Here is a 14799-nt window from a genome sequence, read left to right as displayed (position 1 = left end):
ATGTCCGGTGTCATCAAAGATTCCTAATACGTAATTGACCGTTATTTACGTTCCAATGTTGTCTTGTAAATAAAGATTAAACCTAATGAACATGGTTTTTCTATGTTACATTATTATTTCGTATAAGAGTTCATTGTACAATATAAACACAAGGAGTTATACCCAAGAATATGCTTTCAGTAAACAAGTATAATTTTCCATGGTTCATTTCAGTGATTATGTCTTATTACTGAAAATTTCAGTAATTAGAGGTGAGGTGAGGTGAAATTTGGTTTAACGTCGTGCTTGAGAATATTTCTCTCATATGACGATGTGCATGCGTGTGTATATGTATGTGCGGCTGCTTGTACTAGCCCAGACTTAAGCTGGTTTTATAGTGCTAGCCCACTGAGATACCACGCCGCAGTGAAGCATGAATACCCCACTCAGACACATTATACTGACTCTGAGCCGACCAGTCCTTGTTGTACCCATTAATGCCGAACGCCAGGCAGGGACCAACAAGTACCATATTTTATCGTCTTTTGGTATGACGCGTTCGGGGATCGAACCCGCGACCTTCCGCTCTCCGGGCGGACGCTCTAACCACTACACCACGGAGGCGGTCTCAGTAATTAGACCCAACCACTGAGTGAAACAGGCATTAGACATAATCACTGATTATATTTGTTTCCTGTAACATATGCACAAAGGGAAACCACTCCCAGCTAGAGATTAACTGTCTACAGTTATCAAACAGATCATAGTCACTATCAGAGTCTGCTTTTATCGTTCCCAAATCAATGAAAGATAGGTTTGTTTCACACTTCTTTCGGGACAGACTTTATATTTAAGGATGTCAATTCAACAATTATGGGGATCACTATTATGATTAAGATTTCTGACATGAAATCTTTGATGCATTGTTGCATACTGGAAGTTGCTTTTGTTCTTCACCATGATGGCATGCTGGTTCTTGTCCAGTTGTAAACCAACTAATGACACCTTTTCAATGAGAAGACATCAAAAGTGGGATTTGTGTTGTATTTTGCACTCCTACAGTCTTCTTATGAACCTTTGTATGAAGCTACTCTTTCACAAATCTCCCAAGAAAGTAGCTTTCCCTTCTGAGTGTTGGAATTACATTACTGTAATAGATTTCTAGATCACTTGGCCATAAAATGTACTACATGTTTGTGCTTAACAATATTGTGGAAAGACTGGGCAGGTTGGTATGTTCAGTAAGATCCATTTTATGGGGTAGTGTATTTAATTGTGAAATGGTGTTAATAATTAGTAATCTACTTAACAGAAGGCAAAGAAAAGGCCTCTTTGTATCTTGCATGACTAGTTTAGACAATAATATCTTGATGACCACGGTTACAGCATGACTAAAGATGACAATAACTGTCCTCAACTGTGCACACCTCTCAGCAACAAAAGTTCTTGTGACGCTATTAAAGTTCTAGTCTTTCCATGGTGTAGAAAAATCTTGACGCGTAAGTAAACGAAGTTAATACAAACACTTATATTTCATAGAACAGACATTTGACCTGCTAATTTCGTAATTTCGGATTAGTGACAATTTCAAAAGGTAAAACACCAATCTGAATGCTTAGGGTGTAGAATGAAAAGTCCCACCCTAATACCGGGTATGACCACCAGCAGAGTTGATACAGGCAACACACCTCCGTCGCGTGGAATTAATCAGTCGTGTATGACATCGTTGTGGGATGTTGTCCCAGATCTCACGAAGACGTTGTTGCAGTTGCTGCAGCGTTACAGGCGGATTTGGTGAGCGTCGCCAGCGTCTTTCCATTTCATCCAACACATGCTCAATAGGCGACATGTCCGGTGACTTAGCTGGCCATGGAAGCACATCAACTTTGTTCTGGGCCAGAAAACGTTGAACAATACGGGCAGTGTGCGGTCTGGCGTTGTCCTGCTGTAACGTCATCCCTGGTCCATGTTGCCGTATGAACGGTAAAACGGCTGGCTGGAGAACCTCATCCCGATATCGCTGCCCTGTCAGATTACCAGCGATGATGAGAAGGTCTGTCTTGTGTGTAGCCGTAATTCCACCCCAGACCATCACGCTACCGCCTCCAAACCGATCAATTTCCATGACACAATTGTCAGCATAACGTTCGCCACGTCGACGGTAAACTCGCACACAGCCATCAGCTCTGTGAAGCGAAAATCTGGACTCATCCGTGAAGAGGACATGATTCCACTGACGTTGAGTCCAGCTCACATGCTGTCTTGCCCACTGTAGACGTCGTTGGCGATGTTGTAACGTCAAAATCGGCCGTCTTGATGGGCGGCGTGCGATGATCCCAAAAAGCAGTAAACGTCGACGAACGGTTTGTGGTGATATCCGCCTCAGTCCAGGGATGGTTGCTGCCGTGACTGTTGCTGGCTGGAAACGGTTCCGGAGGTGTGTCTGTCGAATCCAGTTGTTTTGACGTCGGGTCGTTACCGGGCGTCGCCCACTACGAAGACGGTCTCTGACATGATTTGTCTGGTGGTGTCGTTGCCACAGGTTCCATACTGTGTTTCGATGGACATTGAATCTGCGTGCAACTTCTCGTTGTGGAGTACCGGATTGGAGCATTCCAATAACTCGCCAACGTTCATTTTCTGTTAGCCTTGGCATAACAATTGTTTAATTCTGCTGAAATTTGATGTTTTTTCAGGTTGCACTCCTTCAACGTGTCTTTATCAGGAATGAAACATTCTCTCCACTACCCAGGTTTAAAGATCCACAGTCTAACACATCTTCACACATTCTTCACAAAATTTCTCGTGCAAATCATCATTCCATGAACCCGTTTTTGATGATTTGTATACAAAAGTTAGCATTTATTAAAAAATATCCGCGTCACAAGAACTTTTGTTGCTGTGTTTATTAACTGACACTTCCATAAATTGAGATAGTTACCATTTTATAACCTCTATGTTGTGGTAATCTTCGCTTTCTGGGGCTACAAGAGTTAGAGTCACCTCCCTTTGTTTTAGGAAATAATATTGAAATGGTAAAACTTGAAATGGGATTTTCTGATCTTAAAATGTAACGAGATAGCATAGTCATGGATTCTACTTTCATTTTTATACAATTTATAAATAATAAATACAGTGAGAGTGTTGTTCTTGTTTTGGGGACAGTTGTTGAAGTGAAGCTGACCGCAGTGTTCTCTGAGGTTGGTATCTGGTTAAAAGCTGTTCCAGATACAGAGGGGCTGGACTGTGAAGAGCTTTAAACACGAACATCAGTGATTTGTAAACAATTTGATGGTGAATTGGATACCAGTGTAGGTCGTATAAGATTGGCGTAATATGCTCGTGTTTGCGTGTTCCACTTATCAATCTTGCCTCTGAGTTCTCTACATTCTGAAGTTTGCTCAGGCATAGCTGACCCATACAGCAGTGAATTACAGTAATCCAGCCGAGATGTCACAAAAGCATGGATAAGTGTCTTGGTTGCCGCAATGCATACATACCGCTTGATTTGACTGATATTTCGCAGGTGGTAGTAAGCAACCTTGCACACTGCATTCGTATGATGTTCAGTCCCTAGTGTTGCCTGAAAGATGAAACCTAAGTTTCTGGCTTGAACAGATGGCCTGATAACAAATTCTCCAATGTGAAAGGGTGGTGTTGACATCTTGGAGAGCATTTGTCTGGAACTGATGATCATGTTGACACCAGTGGCCTAAAGCCGAGATACTACTGTGTATCATTGGCATATAAGTGAAAGGATAGGTCATGTCTTCTGGCTATTTCTCCAAGAGGAAGAGTATAGATTGTGAACAATACAGGCCCTAGGACTGATTCCTGAGGAACTCCATATTTAACTCATTAAGCCCAAGAGACACTTCATTACTCAACACCTGGAACCCCTCGATGATGGCCCAGCTCGCTGTTGCGAGGCTTTACTCACACCTGAGTAGGCAGGTTTCGGGGATGACAGGAAACTGTCTAGTTGTACCAACAAGCTCTGATTGTTTCATTGTGTCATAAAGATGTAAGTTAAAAGAATGCAGGTGTGAATACATATCATATATTGCAACGTTTTATGTAATTTTATTGCAAGTTCCTTTTGTAGACCTTTGGCAGCTTGTACATTTATATTTTATCAACATATGTATGTATTCTTTGTATGTAAGAGATGAGACATACATAATTCTTTCTCTTATATCATTGTGTGAGGTTTAATTTTACAAAACATCTATGACAATGACATACTGTAATTTACTTACATGCTTTAAAATCTTCTAAGTTATTAGCGTTTTTGCCGATACATTTCTAGTGTATACTGAATATTTCAAGGAAAGTACTATTACGCTAGGCTGTGACTAACATAGAGCATATTCATAGCTTGGCACTTTGTTTCATCTAATTTAATGCAAAAAACAAACTTTATCATACGAACATACATATAAAAATTGTATAATACAGATTCCTTGTATAGACATAAAACAAAGAGTCACATGATAGGGCGTCATCAAATTTCCCCAATAGAACATGCGGTATCTCAGTCGTTCAATATAGTGGCTGATCATTTGTTGTCTATGACCAATCATATCATGAGATATAGTCTATGACCAATCATATCATGAGATATGTGTCACAGAGGAAGGGACAGGTGATGGGGCGTGGGCGAAATTTCTGAAGACCACGTTTGGTCACTCAACAGCTGGATGGAGATTGATTATTGGCTATATCGTTGACCAGTCGATATGCTGGGTTTCGGCTTTATCAACTCAAGCTATCATGTAGCAGTTTGTGTATTGTAAACATGTGTAATGTAAACATACATAATCTTAACGATGTATGAAATATACATATAACACAAATAGGAGTAGATAGATCTCAGAGATCGAAAAGCACATTTTAGTGTTTTTCAATAAGTAAAACAAAGTGATTGAAATGCAACCATTGAGTACAGAAAGTATTTATTTTCATATACATTTTACACACACAGCCAGTACATAAAACATAATGGTTTGCTGTACAAAATATAATCTTCACCTTGATACGAATGAATATCCAAATTAAAGTACCCGTATTATAGAATTCAAAAAGTGACATGATACTGAATTATTATAATGTATAAACTTGCAGTTTAATCCCCCCAAATATTTATGAAGATGGGCGTGCCTATGTTTGTACTGAATGTAAAGGAGGTTCATAAGATTACAGATGTGCATGTATGCATAAACATTACAAAGAGGGGCGTGACTCCATAAAGCAGGTTGTCCAATGATATAACATCGCATCTGTTTAATTTACACTTGTCACGGGACAAACCTTTCAACAAGGGGGTAACTACAGATGCATTCTACCGGAGGCTGTTATTTCAAGGTCGAAAGAGGTGTTCAATTATCTCATTTCTGTAATCTGATTGAATGATTATACGCATGTGTATCGATACCGTAACTGATATACTATCCAGCTTTTATTGACGATGGATCAGTAGAGTCTGAGTTCATTGATACATGTGATAATTACACCGGATCAGATAATTACAGAGATCAAATACAAAAGTTTTTACACAATGCTCATGTAAATTGGATAGAAAACTGACAATTCAAATCAACATGAAACTTTCAACAGCTTGAACAAAAATGCTTGAAATACCTTTGTATGGTATACATGTAATAACTTATATCACTTCTGTCTATGTGTAAGAATTTTTTGAATTACCAACTTACTATGTTTTGTAACAAACGTAGTAAAAGATTTCATTGTTGTAATAACACTGACATGTATATATATTCGATGCAAAGGCACGAGTTATCACTTTATATTCGATTAGGTAACATTATCAACTTTAGATTACAGAAAATAACTAGTTACAATTCAGTAAGCTTTAAATTAGCAACTTATGTCTAATCTATTTGAGCTTGGATGTATAATTATTTGTGTTTACAATTCATTATATGAAACATGACAACATAATAATACCTAGAAAGCAAATTCAAACCATTCTATTGTGTTTGGAATTCTTTGTATGTCCTTGAAATTTCGTATATTGTTTCCTATTTATTAGGTAGTTGAAGAAAAGATAATCTTCAGTAACCTCTAAACCATTACATCTAATTCAGTCAATGTGCATAAGAAGCATTTTAGTATCCATTCCCAATGAAGAGTACCAGACACTTTCCTCTGTAAAAACATCATAATCCCCTTTCTCGCCGACATGTGTTCATTTGCCAAACACTGTATAAGCCTATAATAATGATTAGCAATTGCTATCAAAACACTTTAAATATTTCTTCTGAATGACACTAAAGGTAGCATCTCTCGGAAGAAAAGCTCATATTTGCTCAGAACTACTAAATTGGTTGAAATAATAGGTACAGTGCGATTTTTAAAAGTACAACACACGTGTGTCTCTCGCTGAATAAGGGGTGCTTTCTGTTGTCGCCCATGTGCGTCTCTCGCTGAATAAGAGGTGCTTTCTGTTGTTGCACATGTGAGAAGCTAATTAATTTGTCACACATGTGCATCTCTCGGACTTAGTGAGTTAAGGTGATGCTTACTTGATGTTAAGCCATTGATAACAACTGTTTGGCACCGGTCAGTTAAGTACGCCTTGAACCGTGCCAGAGCGTTACCTTTGATTCCAATGATGTGTTCAAGAAGGGCAAGGAGAATTCCATGGTCAGTGGTATCAAAAGCTGCTGATAGGTCCAGGAGGACCAGCACAGGAGCACCCTTAGTATCAACTTCAGTAAGAAGGTCGTTCTGTACACGCAACAGGGCCGGCCCAGTACTGTGACCACCCTTGTATGCTGATTGCATGACTTCACCTAAGTTGTTGGCTTTCATGTGGTCCTGAAGTCTAGCTGAGACTACACGTTCAACCAGCTTAGAGAGAAACGGAAGGTTAGAGATTGGGCGGTAGTTCCGTAAAACATCAGCATCCAGACTCGCTTTTTTTTGTAGAGGTGTGACTAGTGCTTCTTTGAGAGATTTGGGGAATGTGCCAGTTGACATTGATTGATTGGTGATCTTGGTGAGTACTGGTGTGATATGATTGACACACAGTTTCAGCAGCCAAGTGGGAATTGGATCAGAAGAGCACGATTTTGTTGGACTTCGTTTTTAAGAATCTTCTTAATTTCCAAGTCGGTTGTGTGGTAGAAGGATGACAGCATGTTTGGGGTGGTAGTCATTAATGTCTCATTTGTAGACGACATGTTGGCTGTTGGTACCTCCAGTTCAGATCGAATCTTGAGAATCTTTATAATGAAGAAGGCACAGCTGGTCTCAGCTAGCTTGTGTGGTGATGTATGAGAGGGGAGAGCACTCTGCTTCTTCTTGAAGAACAAGGTGTTAGAAACACTGAATACCTCTCTTTGACTGGTGGCATTTGTAATTGTCGTTTTAAAATGGGTAACTTTAGCCTCTTCAATAAATCGGTTTACAACATCACGCTGAGCTGCATGCATCTGTTTGTGGATTGTCAGTTGAGTGTATCGCATTTGCCTTTCTAACTTGTGTCGGAGTTGCTTGGCTCTCCTTATTTCATCCGTGTACCATGATGTCTGATGTCGGATGGTAACTTGAGATTTCTTGGATGGCGCATGTTTGTCAAGAAGTGCACCAAGTTTATCATTGAACCGGTTCATGGAAACAGCAACGTCACCCGACACTATGTCTGAGCTTACTGCTTGAATGTCCTCAGCAAATGATGTCACATCAATGTCTTTCCACTTCCTACAGAACACTGTCTTCTTGGGCTTTTAATTTATAGTATTACAGTATGCTGTTTTGTCATTGAATAACGAAGGAAAAATTTATTGTGAATGAAAGTATGTGTAGATTTTAATTTAAACCATAGAGATAATCACAAAAATTTCATATTTGTTTTTTACCCAATATACCGGTTCTCAGAAAAAATATTGCAATGTGTATCGGTTGAAAAGCGTATTGCGACATACCGGTATACCGGTGATACCGTGCAGTCCTAATAATTTTAATAGCTTCTTCACTGTTTCTCAAGCTGAGCATGTCATCAGTACTGGAAGTGATGTTATCAGCTGGGAATGATATCATCAAAACCAGAAATTAATCACCATAAGCAACAGAAGTAAGGTCATTTTGACTGTAAGTCATACAGACAGAAAGAATCGTCTGTGATATCAAATTACCCAGACGTTACGTCTCATGTAGACATCACAGATTTTTCAAGAAAGGTAAGCATTATTTATCTTTCATTACCTTTTCTTTTCAGTATACTACTCACTACTACTCAGCTATCTTGGATTGTTTAAAGCCCAATCCCGGTGTATGCTCGCTATGATGTAATGCAGATAGTGTATCCAAAGGAATTATGAAACAGTAGTTATCCTTATGTAGAATTCCAAGATTACTACTGCTACTTCACCAGGATTAGTCCTTCACGCATCCCCAATATATCAGGCGTCTAGGATTTGCCATTATTGGGAAAGGAAAGGACATAATCCTCAGCACTGCACAGGCAAATACAGTAAACTATGTTTATAACAAACACTTAACAAGCTGACACATATCAGGGATAGAAATACATTATTATTTTTTAAGTGTGCCTTAGGGCACCAGGCAAAGATTTTAAGTGTGCCTTTCAGAAATCAAGTGTGCCCACATCTTTTTCAGAATAAATGACTAGCAATGATGATGATAATTTGAAGAATTTTGTGACTGGTTCACTTGTTCAATATATCAATCATACACAATTACCTCCTCAATACTTGAACTATCAGTACTCCCATCACTCTAAATGGAAAAACAACCACATTTTTTTATATCATCCATCATAATTCCAGTGATTTCCTGGGCGATAAAGTCAATAAATGTTTTGCCTGTTTGTCATTGCGTAAGTGTTTTGTTTTGGGGATTAAATGACTAGAGGTGAGTTATGTCTCTAAAACTTTAGGCGTGCCTTAAGGGCACCAAGAACCTTTTTTATCCGTGCCATTTCAATATTTACTGTGCCATGGCATGCTAATATATGAACCCTGGATATAATGAATTGTTCGGGGTTTTTTTGTTCTGGCCACTTGCTTTATACATGTATTTTGGTCGAAATGCATTTAATGAACTACAATAAGTTGGTACTTTTGAGTTCACTATAACTCATAGTTTCCAGTTTTTCCGGTATCCGGTATATACCAGACTTTGACCAGTACAAAGTTACAATGTTTGGTCATTTCAAAGGCTGTCCATCATTGTTTCCGGAAAATTACCTCAATCAATTGTATTTCTCCTCTCTGTGGAATGATTGGATTAAACCTAGTAAAGGTTCAAGGATATTCTTTGATAATTTCATATCTGATTATAACTTTCCGAATGTGTGTCTCAAATGGAACGGGGAACTAAATGATATGATAAATTGGAAAACCATATTTTCACAATATAGACAATCCACTAAAGACACGAAACTCTTTTCAATATAAGTTTTTGCACAGAGCCATTTACACTAAACGAGAATTACTAAAAATGAAATTGATAGATAATGACCTATGTACATTATGTGGTTCAGTAAGTGAGGATATTTACCATGTATACCTTGATTGTCCAACCATCAAAATGTTCTGGACAGATTTGAACAATTGTGTAGCTCAAGTCCTTGGAAAAAATGTATGAAACGTCAAACCATGATATTCTATTTTGTTGCAGTGGTAACCATTTATTCAACCACATGATAATATTGGCAAAGCGCCACATTTTCATAATGAATATTAAAGGAAACAAACCTAGCTTCACAATCTACAGAACATTATTAAAGGACATTTATGAGATTGAGAAATTTATCAATAAGAAAAACGACAATATGAAACATTTTTACAGAAAATGGAATGTGCTAGATGCAGTCCTATAATTTAGAATTTAGTCTTTCACATTCTTCGTATTACTATGAAGCATTTCAATTGTTTAATCCATATTCCCTTTTCGAAATTCATTATACTGTCTGCCTTTTATTATGCAATTTGAAACATTTACTCTACCCATATATCTTGCTCAACTGTAACCAAGTAAAGTAAATTTAAAATACTATTAAAAAAAATAATTGTATTTCTCCTCGAAAAAGATGACGTTTTCACAATGACATTAAGTTATTGTCATGGAAAAATAGCAGTTTTGGAAAAAACCATGCCAAAAATAGCTGCATTGATGCATTGCGATGCCCTCTATGTTTCTGATTGGTTGTTAGGGTGCAAGGTCTTGCGCAGAATGAAAAGCATGATCATATGTGTGATAGTTGCAGCAAAATGTCGGCTGTAGCTGACGACGCTGTCACCTTACTTTGGTGAAAAAAACAAATTGCATGCAGGTGAGAAGAGAAAGCTGAGGAGACTTGTGAGATGTCTAGTATGCCATGTCCAAGCATTAGTAGTGGTACTTCTTGCAAGTCAACTGGCAATGACCGCCTACGGTGTAGTAAAAAACAAATCTCAATCGAATACAGTTACTCGGAAATTTAAAACTGAGTGGCTAAATGAATTTGCTTGGTTGCGTCATGAAGAGACACTTGCAATAACTTGACCGGTAAAATGTACAAATGACCGGTATTTGAAATGCAAGCCAGTCACAATGTCCAGCTGTAAAAACTACAAGCAGAAACACTGGTTACTGTGGAGTGAAAATGCTACAAAGTTCATGGATTCATATTGTTTAATGTGAAATTGAAACCATTTTTCTCTGATCTGTTATGGTCCAGATGAAATTATCAGTTTTGTTGGTCCAGGTCTGGTTTCTATAAGATAGGCACACAATTTCTCTGCATTTCCTCTTCTAAGAATGAGTTAACAGCGAAACAATCTGTGCGGAAGCTACTCCGGAATACCCTCTCAATATCTCACTCCAGGCAAGAGATTGTACAAACAAATAAGGGTTGATTTTATTATCATTGATTTGTCCAATATACCTATTGGTACTATTTGCAGGTGTTTCCTGATGAATTTCACCTACAAACCCTGAATCACTTCTTGAGAGCATGTGCTGACCTGCATAACAGCGTTAACGTCAAGAATATTATCATAGCTCTGATTGACAGGTAAGCAGTTCCATTTTTGGGATTATGAAACCTTTGGGTGTCTATGCCACAATCTGTCTGTACGTATTGTTCAAGAGAATGGAAAGCCTGGAAATGTTCTGCATTTTTTCACTACATATGAATATTTCTGAATATCATTTCCCAATTTATTTTGTGCAAACACAACACAACAAGCAATTTAACACAACAGTTGTTTTATTAATAAACATTTATTTGGCACAACTTGGGAGCTGACTGATAACTGAGGAAGGGATGACCGAGAGCTAGGTTGCCGTCCTGGCACTGCTGCGCCGGCTTGGAAGAAGAGGTGTGTGGAGTCTGCGGACTCTGATTGCTAATTTAAGTGGGCTCTGCGGACCCGCTTGTAACCTGAGCTGTGGTTTAAAACTTGGGGGATAAGGATCCAGTGTTAAGTGGGTAATTGCCCGACCCAGTGTTAGTTGGGTACCAGCCCGAGGGTGGCGTGAAGTCGCTGCGGCGCTTGACAATGATATCCAGTCTGCAGACATGGAATATAAGGGAGGATCTGCGGATCCTGTTGTAACCTGGAAGGGAAGTACATGAAGCATCAGTCAGCTCCAATACTCTAAGCATGGAAACATGTAGTATTGTAGAAGATTAAGACAAATCACTATGAAAGAATACTAACATACGACAGAGTAGGAAAACAAATTGCAAGCTGTGGGAGGGGGGTGGGGGTAGCGCTGCGGCGCTTGACAATGATATCCAGTCTGCGGACATGGAATATAAGGGAGGATCTGCGGATCCTGTTGTAACCTGGAAGGGAAGTACATGAAGCATCAGTCAGCTCCAATACTCTAAGCATGGAAACATGTAGTATTGTAGAAGATTAAGACAAATCACTATGAAAGAATACTAACATACGACAGAGTAGGAAAACAAATTGCACGCTGTGGGAGGGGGGTGGGGGTAGCTCTGCGGCGCTTGACAATGATATCCAGTCTGCAGACATGGAATATAAAGGAGGATCTGCGGATCCTGTTGATAACCTGGAAGGGAATTACATGAAGCATCAGTCAGCTTCAATACTCTGAGCATGGACACATTGTAATGTTATGGAAGATTGAAAAGGCACTATGAAAGAATATGTACAAACAATGGAATAAACAAAGAGTACCACCTGGGATTGGGAGGGCAGGTAGCAAATTTGTACGTGCTGTTATGTTGCGAGCACTATGACTTGGACAGAAGGAAGCAGAAAGGGTTGTGGGAAGTAAACAAAGTGTGCGCATGCGCAAGGTATGTAATGGAAACTGCGCATGCTTCCGCTGCTGAGAATACTTGGTAAGGCCAGGTGATACGTAATATTAAGGAGTGACACTTCAATGATTCAAAGAGTGCGCAGAAACATAGTACAGCATACGTAAATAAGTAAATAATACATACGAGTGAGAACACATTATTTTTCCTTATCCTGACTCATGCTCTTTTGCTTGTCTTCTTCTTCTTGCGAACATAGTGGAACACTTGTATCTCCTATTGAAGCTCCCTTCAATAAAGAATAGACGTGAAATCACTCCTAATCACTGCTACAGACCCGCGTTGATTGTGCCCTAGCTGCACAACAACATGTACTTCCAGCTATAGCTGTAATCTTTATCAGCTTTTAATTGAAATTCAAATTAATAAATAATTTTTCTCCGTACTTAGACGTACTATTGACTATCCAGGTGACTTCCAAGTCATGGGTAAACTGACTGAGTCCCTCATGAGCTGTCTACTGCTGTTAGACGACTTACTACCATCAAGTGACCTGCCGGAGGTGTCCTCGGAGGATGGGCGTGGGATGTTGTCCGCCTTACTTCGAAGACGTTGGCTTCTACATCGGACAACCCCTCAACGCAGACGTAGAAGACGCCATCCTCTACGCAGAATGAAGCCTCATCCCGTTGCCAGTGAGAGGGCTTCATGATAAGCCACTGCTGATCATCCCAGAGATACAGCAAGCAGTCCGAAGGCGACAGATGAGCGATCTCCGGACCATATCGCTAGCAACGCAGAGAGGGCAGCTCTACGATCATCGCAGACGATGTATAGACGCCATCCTCTACCCAGAGAAGGCTACACACCCCTTAGATGACCCCTGCGCAGACTACAAGGACTTTCTCTGCCGAGATTGTTCCGTTGACGGTACAGGGACTCTCCGATGATCAACCGATCATCTTCCCAGAGGTTCATCACAAGTAACGACCAGTCAGCTACGGTGACTTCAGCGCAGATCTCCACGGTACCCGAGGTATCTACGATGACAATAGATGAGCGTCCTGTGGGCCACGTCACTATCAACGCAGAAAGGGCAGCGCTACTACCACCGCAGACCTTCAAACCAGGGGGACCTTATGCAGGAGATGAACAGCGTTACGGCCTGGAGAAGAAGGTTCCAACGCAGACATCGTCTCTGAGGGACCCTCCATCAACGTGACATCTGGCAGCAGATCTACACTACAGGCCAGCCTTCGCGAAGGTCGACTCAACCATCCCCTACGGCGGACACAGATACAGAATCGGACGACCAGCGTTCGCGTAGGCGTTCGCGAAGGACCAGTCGCCACTCCCCAAGTGCGGACTCAGATGAGCCTTCACGAAGGAAGTCAGCTACAGTATACAAGACATCTTCATCCTATAGATCGTCGAGGGATTCACCAGGACCTTCGCGAACCCACAGGTCACCCTACAGGCACAGCTCGTCGGGCTATTTACCACGTCGATCTCTTCGCCAATTTCCACGCAGATCCCCACACAGGTCTCCGCGCAGGTCTACGTGCAGGTCTCCATGAAGGTCTTCACGCAGGTCGTCACACAGGTCTCCAGCAAAGCAGAGACTTCGCAGTACTTCGTCTCTCTACTGTACGCCACATGCCGTCTACAAGCCTGCGCGAAGGCATTCGCGAAGGCCATCTACAACGCAGAAACGCCGCAGTACTTACATTCTCAACAGAACGCTACATGTCATCACCGAGCCTGCGCGAAGGCATTCGCACAGGCCATCCACAAGGCAGAGACGTTGCAGTACTTAACTTCTTAACAGAACGCTACATATAGTCTACAACTTGTGCGAAGGACGGCGGTATCTTCAGAGACTGTCAACAGATGAAGAGCCTAATAAAGGATCTTCAGGCCGACTACCTACATCATGGGCATCAACGACGCCATGAGATCATCCACGGGAATCACCATTTCCGTATATATTGCCAGGTAGGCAATCCCGGACTACTGAGGCGATTATCTACATGCAAAGCCATACAGTCACACCAAGCCCGACCACCAAGCAGATCACTACGCGAGATCGTCAAGGTTATTCAACTAGGACCGGCGTAAGCGTCATCCTAGAAGGGAAAAATCTTCGTCGGTACACAGACTGAAGATAGGTAATACAGTACAAGAGAGGTACTCTTGTCAGAATTCATCACTAGCTCGGATCTTCAGACCGAATCCAGGACGGGATTCACATAGATTGATATATCTACGTTAGAAGATTCATGGCCTTATAGAGATCTTCACCTTCGTACAGATCTGCTGACATTCTCACTGGCGGAGTTCAACAGCAGCCTTGCTACAGCTAGGAAATTACATACTCGTCACCGATTCCCTGAGTAAAATTTACAACAAGTTCAGCATTAATTCTACAATTACGACGCTTCATTGATGTATGTAGTCTACAAGCTGACAACGTGAAAGTTCAATTGAGCCTATGTATAAGGACGACGGCATTATCTTCAAGACTGAAGTAAGAGTCACAGCAGCCAGGAAAACAG

At 40.6% G+C, this 14799-nt stretch overlaps 1 protein-coding gene across 1 annotated transcript in view; it reads left to right on the top strand.

Moving 5' to 3' along the window:
- Window positions 1–14799, top strand: part of LOC124271757 (vacuolar protein sorting-associated protein 35-like) — a 114088-nt gene that overhangs the window by 44489 nt on the left and 54800 nt on the right. Inside the window, exon 9 of the mRNA XM_046706923.1 lies at window positions 10914–11023. Coding sequence (XP_046562879.1) covers window positions 10914–11023 — 110 coding nt within the window. The remainder of the gene's footprint in view (window positions 1–10913; window positions 11024–14799) is intronic.

This window comes from Haliotis rubra, unplaced genomic scaffold (assembly GCF_003918875.1).
Source record: "Haliotis rubra isolate DU_JTF1 unplaced genomic scaffold, ASM391887v1 Scf163, whole genome shotgun sequence".
NCBI lineage: Eukaryota > Metazoa > Mollusca > Gastropoda > Lepetellida > Haliotidae > Haliotis > Haliotis rubra.
This window is presented reverse-complemented; position numbering and strand designations above follow the sequence as displayed.